This window comes from Haliotis rubra, unplaced genomic scaffold (assembly GCF_003918875.1).
Source record: "Haliotis rubra isolate DU_JTF1 unplaced genomic scaffold, ASM391887v1 Scf1684, whole genome shotgun sequence".
NCBI classification, from domain to species: Eukaryota; Metazoa; Mollusca; class Gastropoda; order Lepetellida; family Haliotidae; genus Haliotis; species Haliotis rubra.
This window is the reverse complement of record NW_025765652.1, coordinates 56061-77452: the sequence shown is the minus strand read 5'-3', so window position 1 is coordinate 77452 and position 21392 is coordinate 56061. Positions and strand designations below refer to the sequence as shown.

The 21392-nt window shown below is 38.3% G+C and overlaps 1 protein-coding gene across 1 annotated transcript; it reads right to left on the bottom strand.

The window, feature by feature from the left end:
* Positions 1-2112: 2112 nt before the first annotated feature.
* LOC124272316 (iron-sulfur cluster assembly 2 homolog, mitochondrial-like) lies at positions 2113-16831 on the bottom strand. Its single transcript, XM_046707491.1, has 4 exons — positions 16702-16831; positions 14290-14413; positions 11078-11199; positions 2113-3111 (listed from the first exon to the last, which is right to left on the bottom strand). Exons 1-4 carry the CDS (start codon positions 16749-16751, stop codon positions 2937-2939), a joined length of 471 nt encoding a protein of 156 aa, XP_046563447.1. The 5' UTR covers positions 16752-16831; the 3' UTR covers positions 2113-2936.
* Between the last annotated feature and the right edge of the window lie 4561 nt (positions 16832-21392).

Here is a 21392-nt window from a genome sequence, read left to right as displayed (position 1 = left end):
AAAAGTAAACTCAGTCACTCACTTTGAGCTGATGCTGAAATATTCTGAACCGCTGTCTTAATTCTTGCTCACCATGCCTGGTTGCAAAACTTTGCGATTAATAGGCATGGTTAGTCCAGGGATAGCCTACAGAGGTGTTGTTCAGCCTGGTGAACACAACTTGATTATACTACACAAAGTAAATGTGCATTATTAGTATGAACGACATTTTTTAAATTCATCTTTGCCCTTAGTTTTTCCTTTAGTGATTTCACTCTCAGGAAGAACACATGCTGGTTTATAGATTTGGGTTCAAGCGCTCGGGTTTTCAAACCTCGCTAATGTTTTGCAGGTGTATTGATAATTATTATCGGTCTTTACAAGGATAAAACTGAAAATTCTTTGTCAGGAAAGTTCTAAGATCCTTCGATCAGTTGACACAACAATGCTTTCGAGGTGAAACTTCGGCTACATCTATGTATGGGCATTAAACAATGATTGTTATGTCAATATTCATACAAGGTTAGTCAAATCCACCCTTGCTGACAAACCTATACTGTTGATTTTAAGCAGCAAATTTGGTCTTAGAAAGGGAATTTGGCATAGACCATTTAAAGCCATAAATCTGTTCTCAATATTCATACAAAAAGCATTTTCCTGCAAAACGATATTGCTGAAATGCGCTCACCAATTAAGATCTATCTCATGATAATCATGTATATTATTCACTACCCTTCACAAGATAATCTCCTTGAAGACAGAATTACGAGTACAGTTCAGATAAATTTTAACGTCCAATACCAATCATCTTTTCGAAAGCATCTACTATATTCACTATTCATTATGGATACTTTTCTAAAGCTGTAGTAGGGGAAATTAACAATTTGAAAAGTATATAACAGCAATGATAGGCTTGATATGTGGTATCTTATAGCAATACCGATTCCTTATCAGTAGTGCTTGTGTTTCGGTAAACATTTCAACTCGAGCCCATAAGGGCACGTTTGTGTCCCCTGCAGTTTCTCAAATTTGAGAGGCCTGGTATCTTCCTATGCCCCTTCCATTGTTTAGGTCCAATAAGAGTCATCAGGTGATGACAAATCACCCCAGCCCCCACAAATTTAAGACAAGAAATCATCTGACAGTCGCTTAAAGTCCAACTTGATGAGAGAATTTCTGTCTAATATGTCCGTCCATATACAATAGCAGTTATTGAGCTATCAACACAATAACATGGAATTGGGATTCGCATCTTTGTATATACATGTACTTCTGTGTCAGGTACACACTAATATCAACGTCAAAGAAAAAATATAAATTCTAAAAATCCCTAATCACAAACGGCAGCAGTTGACAACCTGGTTTTTGTTTGTGCAGTTTCATAAAGGAATATGTAGTACTCTTTTGAGATATGGTCCCCACAAACACAACTCTATGAACAAAGTCAAAATCAAGTTTGTTTCCATGGAAACAGGAAACAAATTCACTTTCTAACAATTCCTAAATAACAAAAGGCAATTTGTCTTTCAGTGGCATTTAGAAGTTGTACATTGATGTCAAAGATATTTTTATGGATTAAACTTCTTTTTAATCTAATAATTAAAATCTTGATAATTAAAAAGAAGTTTAATCCATAAAAATATCTTGGACATCAAAAGGCAATTTGTTTAATACATATAGGAGGCTAGGATGGAAAGTCTTTGAAGTTTTTGAGCGGTGCTATGGAAATGAAATGAATTCTGAGACTAAGTCAAAATTGTTTCCATGGAAATTGAGAAAACAAAAATACCAAAAATCTGCAAATAGCAAAAGGCACCACTTTAGGTTCTGTTTGATATATCTACCAATTTTTGTTGAAAAATATGGAACATTTTTTAATTCTGCTCAGGAAACGACACCTATCTCCATTTCAGCTAGATCTTGTTTCAATGGAAACGGAAAAATCAAATTTTGAAAAATTCATAAATAGCAAAAGGCACCACATCAGCCCTTGGTTAATACATGTACTAGTTTGGATGAAAAATCTTTCATGGTTTTCAAGTTGTGCTCTATAAACGATATCCAACCCCTCTTCTTGAAACCAACTAAAAAATGTTATCATGGAAATCAAGAAGAAAAAAGGATAAAACTTGGTTCTGTACATAATTTTATAACAGATCCTGTTTCACACATTCAGTGATGTCGATGTCAAGTTTTTCAACTGACCAATACCACAGTGAGATTGCTGGAATATTGCTGATAGCACCATAAAAAACAGACTCTCTCAACCTACCAAAACATATGACCAGCAACATGTTGCAGCCACACAAACTAAATGTATTTCTATAACACAAACGACTAGAAAAAAGAATTCCTACAAAATCCATGTGATAAAATTATTATCTCTTTACTTTATTCTGCAATATCTGAGAACTGATTTCAATGTTTCAGCATTTACAGAATAATATAAACACTAGTCTGCATACTATGTACATCCTGGAAGTAGAGTATGCTCACTGGTTTTTACATTTATAATTTTAGACTGAAATCAGTTCACAAAAAAATAGATATCTTGACAAGAATATTTTCAGATTCTGCGTATTTAATCATTCACACACACAAAAACTGTATTGAACAATGAAAATCAGTGCCATCACTCAGTCCAATACTGCATCAGAAGCCACCACCATTCTCCTATCAACCAAACAGTACAACATTGGTTGACATGGCCTAAATATTCTGTTTACAGGAACGAACACAAGAGAAAATGTTTGGTTAGTCAATCAAATGCCATGATAACTCTTGCAATCTATTGAGAAACGTTTCTAGTTTTGGGTATAACATGGTATTCATGGCTTCCCTGGAATACCCTACGTTGTTCATAACAAATGATGATTCACAGGTCCTTAAGCAAGAGTGATGGTACAAAACCCAGACACAATATATGCCATGTGTATTGTCCGTCACTGTTTCACAGTTCACAACTTAAAGGCAAAGGAAGCCCCACAGGAGCAGCCCTGCTCAGCCTTAGGATTGTTGATTATCCTGAACGCAGATCTGATAAGTTCCTCTTGGTAGTCCACAGTAGAGCCTGTCAGAAACTCCATAGAATCTTCATCCACAACAACCCGCACACCATCTCGCTCAAACACCCTGCAAAATAAACAGCAAACATAAATAGACTGTCAGGGGAATGGTACACTGTATATCCTGAATCTTTAGAGAGATAATGATGCATTCATGATGTGTTGGTCAGGGGAATGGTACACTGTATATCCTGAATCTTTACAGAGATAATGATGCATTCATGATGTGTTGGTCAGGGGAAAGGTACACTGTATATCCTGAATCTTTACAGAGATAATGATGCATTCATGATGTGTTGGTCAGGGGAAAGGTACACTGTATATCCTGAATCTTTACAGAGATAATGATGCATTCATGATGTGTTGGTCAGGGGAAAGGTACACTGTATATCCTGAATCTTCACAGAGATAATGATGCATTCATGATGTGGTGGTCAGGGGAATGGTACACTGTATATCCTGAATCTTCACAGAGATAATGATGCATTCATGATGTGTTGGTCAGGGGAAAGGTACACTGTATATCCTGAATCTTTACAGAGATAATGATGCATTCATGATGTGTTGGTCAGGGGAAAGGTACACTGTATATCCTGAAACTTTACAGAGATAATGATGCATTCATGATGTGTTGGTCAGGGGAAAGGTACACTGTATATCCTGAATCTTTACAGAGATAATGATGCATTCATGATGTGTTGGTCAGGGGAAAGGTACACTGTATATCCTGAATCTTTACAGAGATAATGATGCATTCATGATGTGTTGGTCAGGGGAAAGGTACACTGTATATCCTGAAACTTTACAGAGATAATGATGCATTTATGATGTGTTGGTCAGGGGAATGGTACACTGTATATCCTGAATCTTTACAGAGATAATGATGCATTCATGATGTGTTGGTCAGGGGAAAGGTACACTGTATATCCTGAATCTTTACAGAGATAATGATGCATTCATGATGTGTTGGTCAGGGAAAGGTACACTGTATATCCTGAATCTTTACAGAGATAATGATGCATTCATGATGTGTTGGTCAGGGGAAAGGTACACTGTATATCCTGAAACTTTACAGAGATAATGATGCATTCATGATGTGTTGGTCAGGGGAAAGGTACACTGTATATCCTGAATCTTTACAGAGATAATGATGCATTCATGATGTGTTGGTCAGGGGAAAGGTACACTGTATATCCTGAATCTTTACAGAGATAATGATGCATTCATGATGTGTTGGTCAGGGGAAAGGTACACTGTATATCCTGAATCTTTACAGAGATAATGATGCATTCATGATGTGTTGGTCAGGGGAAAGGTACACTGTATATCCTGAATCTTTACAGAGATAATGATGCATTTATGATGTGTTGGTCAGGGGAAAGGTACACTGTATATCCTGAATCTTTACAGAGATAATGATGCATTTATGATGTGTTGGTCAGGGGAAAGGTACACTGTATATCCTGAATCTTTACAGAGATAATGATGCATTCATGATGTGTTGGTCAGGGGAAAGGTACACTGTATATCCTGAAACTTTACAGAGATAATGATGCATTCATGATGTGTTGGTCAGGGGAAAGGTACACTGTATATCCTGAATCTTTACAGAGATAATGATGCATTCATGATGTGTTGGTCAGGGGAAAGGTACACTGTATATCCTGAAACTTTACAGAGATAATGATGCATTCATGATGTGTTGGTCAGGGGAAAGGTACACTGTATATCCTGAATCTTTACAGAGATAATGATGCATTCATGATGTGTTGGTCAGGGGAAAGGTACACTGTATATCCTGAATCTTTACAGAGATAATGATGCATTTATGATGTGTTGGTCAGGGGAAATGGTACACTGTATATCCTGAATCTTTACAGAGATAATGATGCATTCATGATGTGTTGGTCAGGGGAAAGGTACACTGTATATCCTGAATCTTTACAGAGATAATGATGCATTTATGATGTGTTGGTCAGGGAAAGGTACACTGTATATCCTGAATCTTTACAGAGATAATGATGCATTCATGATGTGTTGGTCAGGGGAAAGGTACACTGTATATCCTGAATCTTTACAGAGATAATGATGCATTCATGATGTGTTGGTCAGGGAATGGTACACTGTATATCCTGAATCTTTACAGAGATAATGATGCATTCATGATGTGTTGGTCAGGGGAAAGGTACACTGTATATCCTGAATCTTTACAGAGATAATGATGCATTCATGATGTGTTGGTCAGGGGAAAGGTACACTGTATATCCTGAAATCTTTACAGAGATAATGATGCATTCATTCATGATGTGTTGGTCAGGGGAAAGGTACACTGTATATCCTGAATCTTTACAGAGATAATGATGCATTCATGATGTGTTGGTCAGGGGAAAGGTACACTGTATATCCTGAATCTTTACAGAGATAATGATGCATTCATGATGTGTTGGTCAGGGGAAAGGTACACTGTATATCCTGAATCTTTACAGAGATAATGATGCATTCATGATGTGTTGGTCAGGGAAAGGTACACTGTATATCCTGAATCTTTACAGAGATAATGATGCATTCATGATGTGTTGGTCAGGGAAAGGTACACTGTATATCCTGAATCTTTACAGAGATAATGATGCATTCATGATGTGTTGGTCAGGGGAAAGGTACACTGTATATCCTGAATCTTTACAGAGATAATGATGCATTCATGATGTGTTGGTCAGGGGAAAGGTACACTGTATATCCTGAATCTTTACAGAGATAATGATGCATTCATGATGTGTTGGTCAGGGAAAGGTACACTGTATATCCTGAATCTTTACAGAGATAATGATGCATTCATGATGTGTTGGTCAGGGAAAGGTACACTGTATATCCTGAATCTTTACAGAGATAATGATGCATTCATGATGTGTTGGTCAGGGGAAAGGTACACTGTATATCCTGAATCTTTACAGAGATAATGATGCATTCATGATGTGTTGGTCAGGGAAAGGTACACTGTATATCCTGAATCTTTACAGAGATAATGATGCATTCATGATGTGTTGGTCAGGGGAAAGGTACACTGTATATCCTGAATCTTTACAGAGATAATGATGCATTCATGATGTGTTGGTCAGGGGAAAGGTACACTGTATATCCTGAATCTTTACAGAGATAATGATGCATTCATGATGTGTTGGTCAGGGGAAAGGTACACTGTATATCCTGAATCTTTACAGAGATAATGATGCATTCATGATGTGTTGGTCAGGGAAAGGTACACTGTATATCCTGAATCTTTACAGAGATAATGATGCATTCATGATGTGTTGGTCAGGGGAAAGGTACACTGTATATCCTGAATCTTTACAGAGATAATGATGCATTCATGATGTGTTGGTCAGGGGAAAGGTACACTGTATATCCTGAATCTTTACAGAGATAATGATGCATTCATGATGTGTTGGTCAGGGGAAATGGTACACTGTATATCCTGAATCTTTACAGAGATAATGATGCATTCATGATGTGTTGGTCAGGGGAAAGGTACACTGTATATCCTGAATCTTTACAGAGATAATGATGCATTTATGATGTGTTGGTCAGGGGAAAGGTACACTGTATATCCTGAATCTTTACAGAGATAATGATGCATTCATGATGTGTTGGTCAGGGGAAAGGTACACTGTATATCCTGAATCTTTACAGAGATAATGATGCATTCATGATGTGTTGGTCAGGGGAAAGGTACACTGTATATCCTGAAACTTTACAGAGATAATGATGCATTTATGATGTGGTGGTCAGGGGAATGGTACACTGTATATCCTGAATCTTTACAGAGATAATGATGCATTCATGATGTGTTGGTCAGGGGAAAGGTACACTGTATATCCTGAATCTTTACAGAGATAATGATGCATTTATGATGTGTTGGTCAGGGGAAAGGTACACTGTATATTCTGAATCTTCACAGAGATAATGATGCATTCATGATGTGGTGGTCAGGGGAATGGTACACTGTATAGCCTGAATCTTCACAGAGATAATGATGCATTCATGATGTGTTGGTCAGGGGAAAGGTACACTGTATATCCTGATTCTTCACAGAGATAATGATGCATTCATGATGTGTTGGTCAGGGGAATGGTACACTGTATATCCTGAATCTTTACAGAGATAATGATGCATTTATGATGTGTTGGTCAGGGGAATGGTACACTGTATATCCTGAATCTTTACATAGATAATGATGCATTCATGATGTGTTGGTCAGGGGAATGGTACACTGTATATCCTGAATCTTTACAGAGATAATGATGCATTCATGATGTGTTGGTCAGGGGAAAGGTACACTGTATATCCTGAATCTTTACAGAGATAATGATGCATTCATGATGTGGTGGTCAGGGGAATGGTACACTGTATATCCTGAATCTTTAGAGAGATAATGATGCATTTATGATGTGTTGGTCAGGGGAAAGGTACACTGTATATCCTGAATCTTCACAGAGATAATGATGCATTCATGATGTGTTGGTCAGGGGAAAGGTACACTGTATATCCTGAATCTTTACAGAGATAATGATGCATTCATGATGTGGTGGTCAGGGGAAAGGTACACTGTATATCCTGAATCTTCACAGAGATAATGATGCATTCATGATGTGTTGGTCAGGGGAAAGGTACACTGTATATCCTGAATCTTCACAGAGATAATGATGCATTCATGATGTGTTGGTCAGGGGAAAGGTACACTGTATATCCTGAATCTTCACAGAGATAATGATGCATTCATGATGTGGTGGTCAGGGGAAAGGTACACTGTATATCCTGAATCTTTACAGAGATACGGCAGGCCAGGTCAGGCGACTGCGTTTGTATATGCGTTCTAAGGCTTTGGTGACTTCGTTAGAATCTTTGGTCATCAACGGTTAGGCTTCCTTGTAGCGACTGGCGACGGCAACGACTGTCAGGGCGTACTTGTAGGTTTTACGCCTCAACCTGTCGTGAGGTAGAAACAGGAGGTCGGCTTGATGCATGCGATTCGGCGTCAAAATGTCGAACTTTCTTCTCGGGATGTACCGTGGCGCCGGCAAGTAAACTTGCCAGATAGCTTGTTTTTTAAGCCAAGCTTTGTCTTTCTCTTCCGAGACTCGGGATGGCGTCCGCGCCTTTCCAGTATCCACGTGGGCTGTAATAAATTTTCTCCATTATGTATGTATTGTGTGCGTTTTAATTATTTAATACACGCACGTGTCCGTATGCGTAAGTGTTGACTCTGGCGATGGCGATCCATCGTTTCATGTCCATGGGACCTGACAAAAGTCGTGAACAATGGAACGCTGCTCGTGGCTTACGTCCCTACACAAAGACGCAGCGTGATCGTCAGCACGTTGAGGCAAAGAGTAGCCCACATGCTGTCGAGCAAACCCGGGACGCAACATGTGGGATTGCAGATTGTTTCTGAATTCGACAGCGTAGTAAACGTCCTGGAAAATCTGCCGGCGAAATCCATGCTGTACATACAAGTCTACCTCGGCGAATTGCCGTCAGCACGTGACGTCATCGAAATCGTGAAAGGGATCAAACTCCGCTGGGCCAAACAACAACAATACCAAGTTTGCTCCGTTTACGTGCGGGTGAACGTTAGAGCATATACCAATCTGCAGGGAGTCACCGTGACTGTGGAAGACACGATATCACTCACCAAAATTTTCCTACTCGACAACATACATCTCATGGGTTTGAAGTGCACATCTGAGGAATTATCCGATAACCAATTGAAAACCATTTCGTAATTTTGTATATAAAAAAAACAATGAACAACCATCATCCCAACATAACGCTAGCTGATCTCGGAGACACGCGGGGATTTGATCTGCCCGGCGAGGAAAACACCTTGTACGTCCTGCACTTAAAAGACGACGCATCATACGAGCGGGTGTCACTATCAGACTTCTAACAGCCCGACTGGTTGATCGACATGACCCTCACCGCACCCAACATATCTTTTGAAAAACAATGGTTACGTCTCCAAAATTACAAAAAACGGGATCCTTCTCACGTCTTTCACTCCAGAGTTTGATGTACAAGTTTTACGAATACCAGGTCACATGGGCAACATGTTAGCTTCAAACAATGTGGCTTCATATTTACGGTTCGACGTACCCGATTACCAACAGGATTTTTTCGATTCAAATTTGACTATCAAATCACACACCACTATCGTAATAGAAGTCTATCTCGCAGACGCTCATGGGTCAGAACGAACACTTTTGACTGGGTTGATAATACGCTGGTTCGCCAGACACAATCACCAACGGTGTCGTATCGTCATAAGACCAGGATCGACACCCTTAGTAAGCCTCAAAGGAGTTCGTGTTATAGAAAAAAAATCGATTCATGTCTTGAATATTTACGTGTACGATAATCTAAACCTTATCAGCCTCAAACACATCGATCGGATATTAACAGAAAAGCAATTAAATATTATGTTATCAAAATATATATATACACACACAGGATGGGACTGTATCCAGTCGTGGATGAAGAAGCAAAAACACTGGAAACTGTAGACGGGTTTCGTTTGCGACAGATATGCGAGATCAAACAACAACTAGAACGTGAACGCGATAAAAATACAGAAAAAATATCACTGGGCTGTCAATTCCATGGACTGCGTTGACACCGCTCTGATTTAATCCAGCATGGCATTAGGCGCGGCAGGTGTCGGATTGTTATCCACCATTGTGGTCGCACCTGTAGTGTTAGGCATAGAAATAACAGCTGGATGGGTAGGGTTGGCGGGATTGGCCCTTAAGTACGTATCTCGCAGACTGCAACGTAAAGCATTGAAACACAACGAAATTCGAATTCTAGCCGAAGCAAAGCTAAACACAATAGACGATCATATTTCCACCGCACTCAACGACTCTAAAATCTCAGAGGAAGAGTTTCGTTTGGTGCTAAAAGAAATTGCAAAATATCACAGAATGAAGCAAGAGATTCGAACCAAGACTCGTAAAACCACTTCCATCAGCGAAGACGAGAAAAAAAAGTTCATAGAACAAGGGAGGCAAGAGGCCCGGCAAGACTTCATTACGAAAACCAAACAAATCATAGAAGGAGATTCACAATAAACTGTTTCGCAGATATCAACATAACGTAAATAGCCAGCCAGCCGGTCGGCTGAACAAGACAAGCCGAGACAGACACACACACACTGCGACTCGCTCACAGCGCTCACTCAGTGCTACCGAGACGGCAGCGAGGCGACCTGGGGGGACTGCCGAGAGCTGCGGTATGATTTAGCTTCAAGAGGCTCTCGCCTCGCTACTTTATAACAAGTACGGAAATACATTGGATAGTTAGCCTTTCGCCGGACAGACCCCATGCTCACTCAAAAGTCAATATTTCAGAAACTATTATACCGATTTTCGTGAAATTTTGCATGCACATCCGCGAGTAGTATACACAATAGCGGAACGGATTAGGGACTTAACAAAGGCTTAATTTGTCCCCCTCACCATGCTACAACACATGAGTGTCAGGTGTCCCCCCCCACCATGCTACAAAACATGAGTGTCAGGTGTCCCCCCCACCATGCCACACCACATGAGTGTCAGGTGTCCCCACCATGCTACAATACATGAGTGTCAGGTGTCCCTCTCACCATGCTCCAACACATGAGTGTCAGGTGTCCCCCACCATGCTACAAAACATGAGTGTCAGGTGTCCCCACCATGCTACAACACACGAGGCGTCAGGTGTCCCCCACCATGCTACAAAACATGAGTGTCAGGTGTCCCCCCCACCATGCTACAACACATGAGTGTCAGGTGTCCCCCTCACCATGCTACAAAACATGAGTGTCAGGTGTCCCCCTCACCATGCTACAAAACATGAGTGTCAGGTGTCCCCCCCACCATGCTACAACACATGAGTGTCAGGTGTCCCCCTCACCATGCTCCAACACATGAAAATCAGGAACTCTTTTTACACTTTCTAGTTACTATAATTACATAAGTGTAACTATCAGGTGTCTTCCTCACCTGTCCTCCCCTTCAACCATGTTGGAGTCCAGCTGGAATTTGTACTGGAAGCCAGAACAGCCTCCTCCTTCAACAATCACCCGCAAACATGTCGCCTCACTCTTACTTAGCTTCTTTAATTGCTGCAGAAAGAAATTCACAACACTGACATGTCATTTTTAGTATACTGTTACAGTTTGCTGGTGTGTTTATGTGTTAGTGACTGCACATGTGTATGTAAAAGCGAAAAACATTTCATGTTTCTATTTAAGATTCATAAGAAAGTCTTGGGCACTTCTGGTTGACTGGTTGACTAACTTTTGCCCCATTTCTCAACTCTGAGATGATTTATTCACAACATACTACATACTACTAAATACTTGTAGACACAAAATGAGACCAGTTTGCTCTGTAGTAAGACTGCTGTATCTGTGTTGTACTGAGACAGCTGTGTCAGTGTTGTACTGAGATAGCTGTGTCTGTGTTGTACTGAGATAGCTGTGTCAGTGTTGTACTGAGATAGTTGTGTCAGTGTTGTACTGAGATAGCTTTGTCTGTTGTACTGAGATAGCTGTGTCTGTGTTGTACTGACATAGCTGTGTCAGTGTTGTACTGAGACAGCTGTGTCAGTGTTGTACTGAGATAGCTGTGTCTGTGTTGTACTGAGATAGCTGTGTCTGTGTTGTACTGAGATAGCTGTGTCTGTGTTGTACTGAGATAGTTGTGTCTGTGTTGTACTGAGATAGCTGTGTCAGTGTTGTACTGAGACAGCTGTGTCAGTGTTGTACTGAGATAGCTGTGTCAGTGTTGTACTGACATAGCTGTGTCTGTGTTGTACTGAGATAGCTTTGTCTGTGTTGCACTGAGATAGCTTTGTCAGTGTTGTACTGAGATAGCTGTGTCTGTGTTGTACTGAGATAGCTGTGTCTGTGTTGTACTGAGATAGCTGTGTCAGTGATGTACTGAAACAGCTCTGTCAGTGTTGTACTGAGATAGCTGTGTCTGTGTTGTACTGAGATAGCTGTGTCTGTGTTGTACTGAGATAGCTGTGTCAGTGTTGTACTGAGATAGTTGTGTCAGTGTTGTACTGAGACAGCTCTGTCAGTGTTGTACTGAGATAGCTGTGTCTGTGTTGTACTGAGATAGCTGTGTCAGTGTTGTACTGAGACAGCTGTGTCAGTGTTATACTGAGACAGCTGTGTCAGTGTTGTACTGACATAGCTGTGTCTGTGTTGTACTGAGATAGCTTTGTCAGTGTTGTACTGAGATAGTTGTGTCAGTGTTGTACTGAGACAGCTCTGTCAGTGTTGTACTGAGATAGTTGTGTCAGTGTTGTATTGAGACAGCTGTGTCAGTGTTGTACTGAGACAGCTGTGTCAGTGTTGTACTGAGATAGTTGTGTCTGTGTTGTACTGGGATAGCTGTGTCAGTGTTGTACTGACATAGCTGTGTCTGTGTTGTACTGAGATAGCTTTGTCTGTGTTGTACTGAGATAGCTTTGTCAGTGTTGTACTGAGATAGCTGTGTCTGTGTTGTACTGAGATAGCTGTGTCTGTGTTGTACTGAGATAGCTGTGTCAGTGATGTACTGAGACAGCTCTGTCAGTGATGTACTGAGATAGCTGTGTCTGTGTTGTACTGAGACAGCTGTGTCTGTGTTGTACTGAGATAGCTGTGTCAGTGTTGTACTGAGACAGCTCTGTGAGTGTTGTACTGAGACGGCTCTGTCAGTGTTGTACTGAAATAGCTGTGTCTGTGTTGTACTGAGATAGCTGTGTCAGTGTTGTACTGAGACAGCTGTGTCAGTGTTATACTGAGACAGCTGTGTCAGTGTTGTACTGACATAGCTGTGTCTGTGTTGTACTGAGATAGCTTTGTCAGTGTTGTACTGAGATAGTTGTGTCAGTGTTGTACTGAGATAGCTGTGTCAGTGTTGTACTGAGATAGTTGTGTCAGTGTTGTATTGAGACAGCTGTGTCAGTGCTGTACTGAGACAGCTGTGTCAGTGTTGTACTGAGATAGTTGTGTCTGTGTTGTACTGAGATAGCTGTGTCAGTGTTGTTCTGAGACAGCTCTGTCATTGTTGTACTGAGACAGCTGTGTCAGTGTTGTACTGAGACAGCTGTACCTGTGTTGTACTGAGATAGTTGTGTCAGTGTTGTACTGAGATAATTGTGTCAATGTTGTACTGAGATAGCTGTGTCTGTGTTGTACTGAGATAGCTGTGTCAGTGTTGTACTGAGATAGCTGTGTCTGTGTTGTACTGAGATAGCTGTGTCAGTGTTGTACTGAGACAGACGTGTCAGTGTTATACTGAGACAGCTGTGTCAGTGCTGTACTGAGACAGCTGTGTCAGTGTTGTACTGAGATAGTTGTGTCTGTGTTGTACTGAGATAGCTGTGTCTGTGTTGTTCTGAGACAGCTCTGTCATTGTTGTACTGAGACAGCTGTGTCAGTGTTGTACTGAGACAGCTGTACCTGTGTTGTACTGAGATAGTTGTGTCAGTGTTGTACTGAGATAATTGTGTCAATGTTGTACTGAGATAGCTGTGTCTGTGTTGTACTGAGATAGCTGTGTCAGTGTTGTACTGAGATAGCTTGTCTGTGTTGTACTGAGACAGCTGTGTCAGTGTTATACTGAGACAGCTGTACCTGTGTTGTACTGAGACAGCTGTGTCACTGTCAGGGTTGTACTGAGATAGCTGTGTCTGTGTTGTACTGAGATAGCTTTGTCAGTGTTGTACTGAGATAGCTGTGTCAGTGTTGTACTGAGATAGCTGTGTCTGTGTTGTACTGAGATAGCTGTGTCTGTGTTGTACTGAGATAGCTTTGTCAGTGTTGTACTGAGATAGTTGTGTCAGGGTTGTACTGAGATAGCTGTGCCAGTGTTGTTCTGAGATAGCTTGTCTGTGTTGTACTGAGATAGTTGTGTCAGTGTTGTACTGAGATAGTTGTGTCAGTGTTGTACTGAGACAGCTGTGTCAGTGTTGTACTGAGACAGCTGTACCTGTGTTGTACTGAGACAGCTGTGTCACTGTCAGTGTTGTACTGAGATAGCTGTGTCTGTGTTGTACTGAGATAGCTTTGTCAGTGTTGTGCCGAGATAGTTGTGTCAGTGTTGTACTGAGATAGCTGTGTCAGTGTTGTACTGAGATAGCTTGTGTGTGTTGTACTGAGATAGCTGTGTCTGTGTTGTACTGAGATAGCTGTGTCTGTGTTGTAACAATGGCATACCTTAACACAGTTGTCACTGAGTTTCAGAATTTCTCCATCATTAGCTGTTTTCAGGCTGGATCCAGACACTGTCCGCAGATTTTGTTGGAAATTCTGTTGACGTTGGACTGACCAGCTCACTACTCTGAAGCGACAATTTTCATATCAACTGAATGAGATCTTATGCTGTAATACGATCTCTCCCTTCATAAGAGTTATAAGCAAAATAGTAGGTGCATTATTATTGTGCTGGCACTATGTCATTGTTGATTATTTTAACCTTCGTGTTTACTGTTTATTTGAAATGATACTCTATGGTATGAAGTTCCTGTTTTGTTTCATGTGTCCTAAATGATATTGACATGACATAAACAACATCTGAAGGAGCAAAAATTAATCATGTACAAATGTTGCAGTCAAATTGTGTAATGTTTTACATACAGACACAAGCAAATATATATGGCATCTATAAACCTATTTAGTCAAGTTCTGCTCATGACTATTCAATATGCATGCATGTTCAATATACATATGTCAGGGTAGAGACTGCGATCTGGTAGAATCAGAGATTCTACCAGTAGAGATTGCGATCAGAGTCTCTACCAGTAGAGACTGCGATCGGAGACTCCGACCGCAATCTCTACTGGTAGATTCTCCAATTCTACCAAATCGCAGTCTCTACCCTGACATACATATATAATTATAGACCTATTTTGTTTTCTTCATCCAATTTTATGAACATACATGATAAATTCATATTACGTTATGTGTTCACATAGGTATCTGTTGCTCGTTCATATGAAAATGTAATAGATATTGGTTGTGTGTAACAGGGTTTCAGCAATTAGATATCCATTCAAAAAAATATATACATACATATGGTTTATGTGGTGAAGCTTTCTCTTGTGGAATCGTTACAACCATATTGTTAAGGAACCATTAGAATTTCTACATAGGATTTTGAGGAAATAATTCATTTCATAATCTGAAGCAACAACCAAACTTACATGTCCACCTGCCACTTTTGATTGTTGGTATGTTCAACTCCACATATTGATATATGACTTTGTATGTCAAAACCGATGTTGTGCCCAAAAGTAGGTAGGGTTGGGGTCAGTTAAAGGGTTAGGTCTGCTGGAGACCATATCATGAATTTGCTGTGTGGAATCACTACAGAATACTGATTCAGAAAGAATAGAAAATTGTGTTTATAGTATAGGATGCAAAGATATGTTTTACTTCATCAGAAGTAAAGATTTTTCGAAAGTATGAGACAGCTACAATAAAATATTCTGTCAGTGTCAGTCGTCACTGCTTCTCAGAAAAGCTTAAGCAGGACTACCATACAAACGGTGAACAAATCATCAAAACTGAACTCATATACACCAAAACAGAACAAAAATCACCAAAACTGCAATGATATCCTCTAAAACTGAAACAATACTGCACAATGTGGTCCCTCGTTCGACCAAATAGGATTTCTTGTCAACATGTTGACACTTAAAAACATGTTGATCACTTATATATGCAATTCACGGAGAATGAACAAAGTTTTTGTAAACTTTTTAAATCACTAAAATATAGTAATGTTGAATGTGATGCTATGAATACTTTATTGACAAAACCGAAGAGAAACTGTAGCACGGCATGTTGACAAGAAATCCTATTTGGTCGAACGAGGCACCACATTGTGCAGAATTGCAAGCCTGACAATTAGAAGTATGGACATAGGTTTGAAGCTTACTACGATAGGGGGTTTATGCACTACATCCCGATATCAAATTTTCAAGATTAGACTCATAGTGACGAAAAACAATTATGTACCAAAGCCTATTTGTCTCTCCTAGCCGCCATCTTTGATGATTTGTATGCCGTTTCGGGATGCTATGACTGCCGTGTTGGGATGCTATGAATGCCGTTTTGTAAGCTCGACCGTTCTCGCACGCTCTTGTAGCTGATACGCGAGTTTTGTTTCCATTTCAAACGATTAGTCTTCCATTAACGATGTCTTGTTTCGGTTTTAGAGGATATTGTTGCAGTTTTGGTGATTTTTGTTCTGTTTTGGTGTATATGAGTTCAGTTTTAATGATTTGTTCACCGTTTGTATGGTAGGCCTGTTAAGGTACGTTAACCATAATTTTTCCCTTGTGACAAGCTGGACAAGTGTCTGGTATAGAAATACTAGACAGTTGATCACAGCAGGGAGAATAGAAGACGTACATTGTAGATTATCCCTGATCACAGACACAGGTTTGTTATTTCCTGTCTAAAATGCAGTAAATAATGTAGCCGAGAGCCGCGATGCGGTCCTGATGCAGGGTCATGTCTTGACTGTATAGGACCGCATCGCGGCTCTCGGCTACAAAGAATGATGAACATTGGAAATACTCCGAAGTAGTACTGTTCAAGTATGGACAGAATTTGCATTAATACCTGCTTGCCAACGTAAGTACATGGGTTGACTTTCTAATTACAGAAGCCATGGTCCAGATGATGACATAACAAACTGCTCTTCCACAACAGACTGCTGCTTCCGCTAAGGGAGGTAACTCTTGAGGGAATGTGATAACCGAAATTTTCTGCAGTGAGCACCTTCTCGCGGAACACTCGCTCGTCTTTTTTACCGAGAATACCAAATGATGTACATGTATACATATATTTGTGTTGTAAAACCATTAACCGTGATCAACAGGAAGCCTTCCACCCGCGTCCCAGTTCTGTAGGAAACACTGCAAGATACGAACGAAGCTGCTGAAGGGGACATAAATTTGCGTAAACCCCACACACACACACACACACCACCCCCAAATTGATAATAATAATAATCTCGTAATAACGACGTATAATCTTCTTATAACGACTTTTAAAGCTCGTAATAATGTCCTTACATTTTAAACTGTAACACGATAGCTAGTTCACTGTACCATACACTAACCTAAGTATTCTCACATTTTATACATCACCATAGCTAGTTAGGACACTTAGGTTAGTGGTACAGTGAACTAGCTATGGTGATGTATGAAATGTAAGGACATTATTACGATATTTATAGGTCCTTATTACGAGATTAAAAAGTCGTTACAACGAGATTATAAGTCGTTATTACGAGATATTTTTTGTTATTTATTTATATTTTATTTTTATTTATAATTTTTTTAATATATTTTTTTATTTTTTATTTTTTATTTTTTTTTTTTGGGGGGGGGAGATACGCAATTGTCCCTTCAGAAGCTGCGCAGCAAGAATTCACGTTGAAAACATAATATTTTAGGAATGTTAGAATAGCAACAGAGTGATAATGTTTTGCCGTGGTTCGCAGAAAGCTTTGTTTCACTGAGGAGAAAAAACAAAACTCGGTATGGGAACAGTCGTTCAGTAGCCGTCGTTTCACTAATGAATATTATGATCTTCGTTCATTAGCAGGACACTTGAGTGTATGGGCCGTGATTGACACTATACTGAATATCAAATGGTCCCGGGACAGGCGAACTCATAAATCGACGGATTATGTTGTTGATTTAAACATATTTATATTTCTGAAGGAATCTGGTGTAGTTAAAAAGCAAAACGTTCTTTTGCAAATACGTCTCTGGGCCATAGGTTAACTGCGGCTAGCGTATAAAAGATAGTGTTGAACATATATGTTGAATATTGAGTCACAATAGTACCGTTTTCCTTTCTATATGCATAAAATTAAAACTACTCAAATATTTTGTTTCTTGACAAAGAAATCGTGGACTGTATGAAGGACGTTCATTTTGGCAGAACTACTAACAACTATGGCAATGAAATTGTTCTTGTTGTTGGCACCCGCATCGATGGGTGAACCGTGAATGAATACTTATCGTTTTATGATGAACGAGACATACAGAAATACAACAGAATATTATGATATTTCGAAGGAATCTGGTGTAGTTCAAAACAGAAATACGCTTTATGATATCAACGAGGCATACAGAAGTATAAATACCTTTATGATATCAACGAGGCATACAGAAATACAGAAGTATAAAAGCTATGACAGGGCATACGATTTACGCTTTATGATATCAACGAGGCATACAGGAGATACATAAGTATAAATATAAATACGCTTTATGATATCAACGAGGCATACAGATGATATATAAGTATAAATACAGAGGCTTTAAATACGATATAATCATCAACGAGGCATGAGATACATAAGTTTATAAATACGCTTTATTATATAAATCGAGGTATACAAGGGCATACATAAGTATAAATACGCTTTATGATATAAACGAGGTATACAGAGTATACATAAGTTTAAATACGCGAGGCATACAGAAGTATAAATCGCTTTATGATATCAACAGAAATACAGAAGTATAAATACGCTTTATTATAAAATCAAGGCATACTGAAATACAGAAGTAGAAATAGATACGCTTTTTATATCAACGAGGCATATCAAGGCACATTGGTGTAGAATTGAGATACAAAAGTAGAAATACGTTTATTATATAATCAAGGCATATTGAGATACAGAAAGTAGAAATACTCTTTATGATATAATAGAGGCATACAGAAATACAGAAGTATAAATACGCTTTATTATCAAAGCATCAAGGCATATTGAGATACATAAGGAGTAGAAATACGCTTTATGATATAATCAAGGCATATTGAGATACATAAGTAGAAATACGTAGAAATTTATGATATAATCAAGGTATATGCTGAGATACATAAGTAGAAATACGCTTTATGATATAATCGAGAGGTATACAGAGATACATAAGTAGAAATACGCTTTATGATATAATCGAGCTATACAGAGATACATAAGTAGAAATACGCTTCATGATGGAATCGAGGTATACAGAGATACATAAGTAGAAATACGCTTTATGATATAATCTAGGTATACAGAGATACATAAGTAGAAATACGCTTTATGATATAATCGAGGTATACAGAGATACAGAAGTAGAAATACGATTTATTATATGATCAAGGTATACAGAGATACATATGTAGAAATATGCTTCGTGATATGATCGAGGTATACAGAGATACATATACGTAGAAATACGCTTTATTATATAATCGAGGTATACAGAGATACAGATGTAGAAATACGCTTTATTGTATGATCAAGGTATACTGAGATACATCCGTAGAAATACGCTTCATGATATAATCGAGGTATACAGAGATACATAAGTAGAAATACGCTTTATGATATAATCAAGGTATACTGAGATACATAAGTAGAAATACGCTTTATGATATAATCGAGGTATACTGAGATACATAAGTAGAAATACGCTTTATGATATAATCAAGGTATACTGAAATGCAGAAGGTAGAAATACGCTTTATTATAAAATCAAGGCATATTGAGATACATAAGTAGAAATACGTTTATTATATAATCAAGGCATATTGAGATACATAAGTAGAAATACTCTTTATAATATAATAGAGGAATACAGAAATGCAGAAGTAGAAATACGCTTTATTATAAAATCAAGGCATATTGAGATACATAAGTAGAAATACGCTTATTATATAATCAAGGCATATTGAGATACATAAGTAGAAATACGCTTTATGATATAATCAAGGTATACTGAGATACATAAGTAGAAATACGCTTTATGATATAATCGAGGTATACAGAGATACATAAGTAGAAATACGCTTTATGATATAATCGAGGTATACAGAGATACATAAGTAGAAATACGCTTTATGATATAATCTAGGTATACAGAGATACATGCTCTGAGTGAAATACGCTTATATGATATAATCGGGGTATATTGAGATACAGAAGTAGAAATACGCTTTATTATATGATCAAGGTATACAGAGATACATATGTAGAAATATGCTTCGTGATATGATCGAGGTATACAGAGATACATATACGTAGAAATACGCTTTATTATATAATCGAGGTATACAGAGATACAGATGTAGAAATACGCTTTATTGTATGATCAAGGTATACTGAGATACATAAGTAGAAATACGCTTCATGATATAATCGAGGTATACAGAGATACATAAGTAGAAATACGCTTTATGATATAATCGAGGTATACTGAGATACATAAGTAGAAATACGCTTTATGATATAATCGAGGTATACTGAGATACATAAGTAGAAATACGCTTTATGATATAATCGAGGTATACAGAAATGCAGAAGGAGAAATACGCTTTATTATAAAATCAAGGCATATTGAGATACATAAGTAGAAATACGCTTATTATATAATCAAGGCATATTGAGATACATAAGTAGAAATTTATGATATAATCAAGGTATACTGAGATACATAAGTAGAAATTTATGATATAATCGAGGTATACTGAGATACATAAGTAGAAATACGCTTTATTATATAATCAAGGCATATTGAGATACATAAGTAGAAATACGCTTTATGATATAATCGAGGAATACAGAGATACATAAGTAGAAATACGCTTTATTATAAAATCAAGGCATATTGAGATACATAAGTAGAAATACGCTTATTATATAATCAAGGCATATTGAGATACATAAGTAGAAATACGCTTTATGATATAATCAAGGTATACTGAGATACATAAGTAGAAATAACGCTTTATGATATAATCGAGGTATACAGAGATACATCAGTACAGAATACATAAGTAGAAATACGCTTTATGATATAATCAAGGTATACAGAGATACATAAGTAGAAATACGCTTTATGATATAATCGAGGTATACAGAGATACATAAGTAGAAATACGCTTTATGATATAATCAAGGTATACATAAGTAGAGATACATAAGTAGAAATACGCTTTATGATATAATCTATGAGGTATACAGAGATACATAAGTAGAAATACGCTTTATTATATAATCAAGGTATATTGAGATACATAAGTAGAAATACACGCTTTTATGATATAATCGAGGTATACTGAGATACATAAGTAGAAATACGCTTTATGATATAATCAAGGTATACAGGATACATAAGTAGAAATACGCTTTATGATATAATCAAGGTATACTGAGATACATAAGTAGAAATACGCTTTATGATATAATCAAGGTATACAGGAAATGCAGAAGTAGAAATACGCTTTATGATATAATAGGTATA

Bases quoted from the DNA above. Each gene is read 5' to 3' on its own strand.
- LOC124272316 (XM_046707491.1), bottom strand. From the start codon at position 16,751: ATGGCTTCTGTAATTAGAAAGTCAACCCATGTACTTACGTTGGCAAGC. The intron at 14,414-16,701 runs GTATTAATGCAA...TTGTCGCTTCAG, and splicing joins GTACTTACGTTGGCAAGCAG to AGTAGTGAGCTGGTCAGTCC. The intron at 3,112-11,077 runs GTGAGGAAGACA...TTTATTTTGCAG, and splicing joins ATGGTTGAAGGGGAGGACAG to GGTGTTTGAGCGAGATGGTG.